Source organism: Pollicipes pollicipes, unplaced genomic scaffold, assembly GCF_011947565.3.
Source record: "Pollicipes pollicipes isolate AB1234 unplaced genomic scaffold, Ppol_2.1 Scaffold_5724;HRSCAF=6776_pilon_pilon_pilon, whole genome shotgun sequence".
Lineage (NCBI taxonomy): Eukaryota > Metazoa > Arthropoda > Thecostraca > Pollicipedomorpha > Pollicipedidae > Pollicipes > Pollicipes pollicipes.
Genome location: NW_023596746.1, coordinates 25748051 through 25752892, shown reverse-complemented (window position 1 = coordinate 25752892; position 4842 = coordinate 25748051). Strand labels below are relative to the sequence as shown.

Sequence of the window (4842 nt, the reverse complement as noted above, 5' to 3'; positions counted from 1 at the left end):
AGCACACATGTAATCACCCTTACGTTCAAAGATCAAAGAACCAAATTGCGCGGACCGAAACGAGGTCCTGGTTAAAACAGACCCAAGTGAGGTCCTGACCGGGACGGAAGAAGCGAGACCCGATCAGGACGGGTCGAAGCGAGGTCTCGACCAGGACGGAACCTTACGAGGTCCTGACCAGGACGGAACCTTACGAGGTCCCGACCAGGACGGAACCTTACGAGGTCCCGACCAGGACCGACCGAAACGAGGTACCAAGCAGAATGGACCGAAATGAGGTCTCGATCAGGAGGACCGAAGCGAGGTCTCGATCAGGACGGGCCGAAGCGAGGTCTCGATCAGGACGGACCGGCAGCAAGGTCTCGATCAGGACGGACCGGCAGCAAGGTCTCGATCAGGACGGACCGGCAGCAAGGTCTCGATCAGGACGGACCGAAGCGAGGTCTCGATCAGGACGGACCGGCAGCAAGGTCTCGATCAGGACGGACTGGCGGCGCCGTGACAAGAGGCCAACACAGACGACGAGAGAGAGAGCGGACAACATTGGCATCAGTGTAGGATGCTGCTTGCATTCGGTCATGCGCTGTAATGCGTACACTGTGGATTCGCCTGTTTACGATGTTATCAGCGTTGTTGTCAAACCTCGGCAACCAGGGTAGATCAAGACGCGAAACCAATTGCGCGGTGTGGGCAAATGCACTGCCGGCAGTGCGATAGGCGATCTCAGCAGTATGGTACACTAGACCGCGATGCAGCCGTTGTCCACTTTTCCGAAACTAACCTTGAATACGATGCGCCGTGGTCTAAACAGGGGCATGTCAGGGCACAGAAAACTTCGCAGGCAAATAGCCAGCTTTGCGTTTTGTTTTGTTTGGGCAGTGGGCGCAGTAACATACGGAGGCCCGAAGTTCAGCTCAGCCCTAGCTCAGTTGTCTGGGCGGCTGCTGACTGACCAGCTGTCTTAGGCGGCTGCTGACTGGCCAGCTGTCTGAGGGAATGACAACTGTTCAGCTCTCTGAGGTGGCTAATACTCTGACCAGCTGTCTGAGGTGGCTGCCGACTGGTGAATTGTCTGAGGTGGCTGATGACTGTCCAGCTCTCTGAGGTGGCTAATACTTTGACCAGCTGTCTGAGGCGGCTGCTCACTGGCCAGCTGTCCGAGGTGGCTGACAACTGTCCAGCTCTCTGAGGTGGCTTATACTCTGACCAGCTATCTGAGGTGGCTGCCGACTGGTGAGCTGCCTGAGGAAGCCGCTGACTGACCTGTACGCGCGCCTCGGTGAGCCCGGTGCGCGAGGCAATCTCCTCCCGCAGGAACACGTCCGGGTAGTGGGTGCGCGCAAAGTGACTCTCCAGAGCCGACAGCTGGGCGGGCGTGAAGCGCGTGCGGTGTCGCTTCTGCTTCTGGCCTGCCGTCGGCTGGCTCTCCGTCAACGTCACGCGCGACTCCAGCGAGCCGAGGTCCTCCAGCGAGTTCAGGCCTCCTGTCAAGTTCAGGGTCAGATCAGGGCCTCGTGTGGCTGCTGCGAGCCCAAGTCCTCCAGCGGGTTTAGGTCCCACGTCAAGCCCCAGGGCACGTTCAGTGTGACGTGTGATTCCAGTGAGCCCGGATCCTCCATCACGCTCGGGTCTCTTACGAAGGCAAGAACCAGGCCGGTGTCTCGTGAGACTCTAGCCAGTCCAGGCCCTCCAGCGAGTTCAAACTGTGTCGAGTCCGGGGTTTAGGTCAACTCCATGAGCGATTCAAGGTACTGTCAGCCGCCTGAGCCAGACCGCTGCCTGGTGGGTGCGCCCTTACTCCAGGTTGTTCAGGGTCCCCTGGTGGCCTGTACGGATGGTGGCAGTCAGAAGAGGGAGCGCGCGGTTTCGGCTACCTGCATCCGTTCAGTACTGTGCATAGACAGCATCAGGCCAGGTACGGGCATCTGAAGCAATTCCGGTGGCCTAGACATTAAGCAAGCTTGCTAAAAGGAATTATGGGTTCAAAGTTATTACGTTGAGTTATCGACCCTCAATATCCGAGGAGATAATGACTAAACGGCGTTATAGAACAAACATGGGTGTATTGTCTATACTCAGTTGCTTCAGTTGAAGCATCGAACATTGGCAATTGACATGTTAGAAAACTTTATGGAGTGGATCAGTCCGCGGGACGGGCGTGACCCGATCAGAAAAGTCAGGCAACGAACGGATTAGGACCACCCTAGATAACACCACAACAAGTGGCAACTAACAAATCGTATCAACAGTGTAAGAGGTTGTTACCAAGTCAATACGTATCATTCAGACAGGTGCCAAGGTAAACCAACCATGACTGATTGCTTACTAGTGGTTACCTAAAACACATAGTGAATTGCCATGTATTGCACTTCATTACCTTTATACTGCTTCATTATATATATATATATATATATATATATATATATATATATATATTCATACACCCACACCCACACCCACACACGCACACACACGCACCCCCTCCCCCCACGCACGTATATATGTGTATATGTATATATATACACATATATGTATATATATATATATATATATATATATATATATATATCTTGTAAGTTACTACCTTCAGTGATTTTTCATATGTTTACACCTGTGTGTTGGGACTTTGCATTTATATAATGATCAACCAAGCTGAAGCATGTACGAAAGCGCGCTAAAACAAAATGAAATACCTAGAGGCACTCTTGCTTTCCAATTCAAGTTGTCTTCCCGGAATTGTGCAAGGCGTAAATGAAGCAGTCTCATCCCCGCGTGACTTTATCATAATGCATGGGGCCTCACGTCTCACCGATTGCCAGAGCCATTCCGAGGCGGACGCCTGTGTTAGGGTGTCGTGTAGGGTGCGGTGTTGGCGTGGCAGGGGCTAGAGCCAAAGGCCAACAGGTCCAGAATCGGGCGCCCTGACCACTATGCACCACCGCCGCTCCCCCTCCCCCGCGCAACGTTGTCCTGACCAAACGGCGTCCTAAATTGGAAGGTGCAACCAGTCACGTGTTTAGGTTTCGTATATTCTTTGGGAGCTTACATTTTCAATGTTTGTGCCAGCATCCAATGTGATACGGAAATTAAAACAAAAATAGGTAACAGCATTGAAAGCAACCACAAAGCGTGCGTTTTTTGAATGCCTTTCGCCCCGTAATTAAGTTTAATGAAGTGATGTTCGTGCCAACGACGTACGCAAAGAGGCACAACCGCGCTTTTAGCCCTCGGAAAAACATGTTTTTTTCCTCGACTGCAAACAGCTTTTTTCCCGGCTTTCGAGCAGTGGGCAATGCGGCACGGTTCATATACTCAGCGACGGTTCCTGCTAATGGTGTCATTCACGCCAGGATGTCCTGGGGGATTGAGACCATGGATGATGGATGCTGTGGATCTCTATGGAAAGGCCACCCCTCCCCCACTTCGGCCAAGTATTTGTCTCGTCTCCCCAGTATGTCAGAATACCACTGAAAGTCGCCAAAATGCACCGAGACGGCACATGTCTTTATTTTGGGAAAATTTACGTAACCTCGGCGCACATTCCACGACAGTTCGTTTACGTTGGTGAGTTTCAGTATCCGCAGATAAAAGTATATGAGACTGAACTACATGGCAGCACTGTATGTCCTCGATTCGAAGAAATTCTATAGTTAATATTACCACCCTTCTCAGGGGAGAGGCCTCTACTCCCAGCTAGAAGGCATGTTTTGCCTCAAACAAATGGGAGGCGGCAAACGGGAAGTAAAAGTATGGATAGAGGGAGATACCGAGGAATGCTACAAGGCATGCCATGGACGCGGTTGAGCCATACTAGGCTACACGGATCTACCTGGGTAAATCATGGGCCCGGCCATCCACGGCCAGCCCGGGCCGGGCCGGCTGCCCGCACGGCCTTTACGGCAGCTCGAGCCTCGAAACCGCCCGCGGGCCGGGCGGGCGGACGGGCCGACCGACCGGATCTCACTGTGATACGCTTCGGCCAGCAGTGGGGTTAACCCTCTGCCAGGACGGGTGTCGGCAGGCCGCGGGGCACCACTGACCTGACCTGTCGGATGCCGCCGGTGGCGGCCGTCCAGGACGGGGGCCGGCCGGCCGCTGGCGGCGGGCCCACCACGCCGGGCGACGCCCGCCGCTGCGCCCGTCCCATAACCACCCAAATAAATTTGATCACACAACTCCCTACCGTGTTAGCCGTGCCTAATGGACGGCGAAAGCGCCTAATTAGAAGCACAGGCAGGCCAGCCAGGGCGCATACACACATACAAAGGGCTCCGTGGCGACAGTACTTACCAATGAGCTGGCCAGTGGACGGGTTAAGTTGCATACCACTCTTTGCCGAGTTTACAAGCATCGCGCCACTATTTGAGGACAATCAACAAGTAGGGCCCGAGTTATAAACTAAAGTTATGAAGCTATAACGCAAAATGATACGGCCCATCCGCCGCCCGGGCATCCCTAACCGACCATTACGCCCAAACCAATACCCTCGCCGCAGTGGCGCCGACCAATGGCAGAGCCGCACCGGCCGACGCTGGCCGCCGCCGGACCAATCAGCGCTCGGCGCCAGATGCGGCGACTCGGCCCCCGAGATTCCTTAAAGCCACAAGGAAATTGTATGACTCCATCACTGCGTCTGCAATGGCAGCTCGGCTAGGAAATTGAAAGAGGATGGCAGCATTACGGCGATCGTGGAGCAGCCTTGCCGGCAGTATCGGCTTCTACTGCAGACGTTTGTTTTCGAGAGACAAGTGCAATCTGCCCGAACTGCCGGCTGTGGTCCAATGGGCTGGCGCTGGAGTCAGGTCTCGCCCAAAATTGCTTCGCATGGTCTCTGGGAGCACA

The 4842-nt window shown here is 54.1% G+C and overlaps 1 protein-coding gene across 1 annotated transcript; it reads right to left on the bottom strand.

Annotated features, from left to right (window-relative positions):
- Positions 1-961: 961 nt before the first annotated feature.
- Positions 962-4406, bottom strand: LOC119102874 (homeobox protein orthopedia). The gene is made up of 3 exons (XM_037226324.1): positions 4291-4406; positions 1264-1484; positions 962-988 (listed from the first exon to the last, which is right to left on the bottom strand). Exons 1-3 carry the CDS (start codon positions 4349-4351, stop codon positions 962-964), a joined length of 309 nt encoding a protein of 102 aa, XP_037082219.1. The 5' UTR covers positions 4352-4406.
- Positions 4407-4842: the final 436 nt, after the last annotated feature.

Coding starts and splice junctions, on each gene's coding strand:
- LOC119102874 (XM_037226324.1), bottom strand. CDS start 4,351: ATGCTTGTAAACTCGGCAAAGAGTGGTATGCAACTTAACCCGTCCACT. Junction 1,485..4,290: donor GTCCACTGGCCAGCTCATTG/GTAAGTACTGTC, acceptor TGAACTTGACAG/GAGGCCTGAACTCGCTGGAG. Junction 989..1,263: donor TCACCGAGGCGCGCGTACAG/GTCAGTCAGCGG, acceptor TCATTCCCTCAG/ACAGCTGGCCAGTCAGCAGC.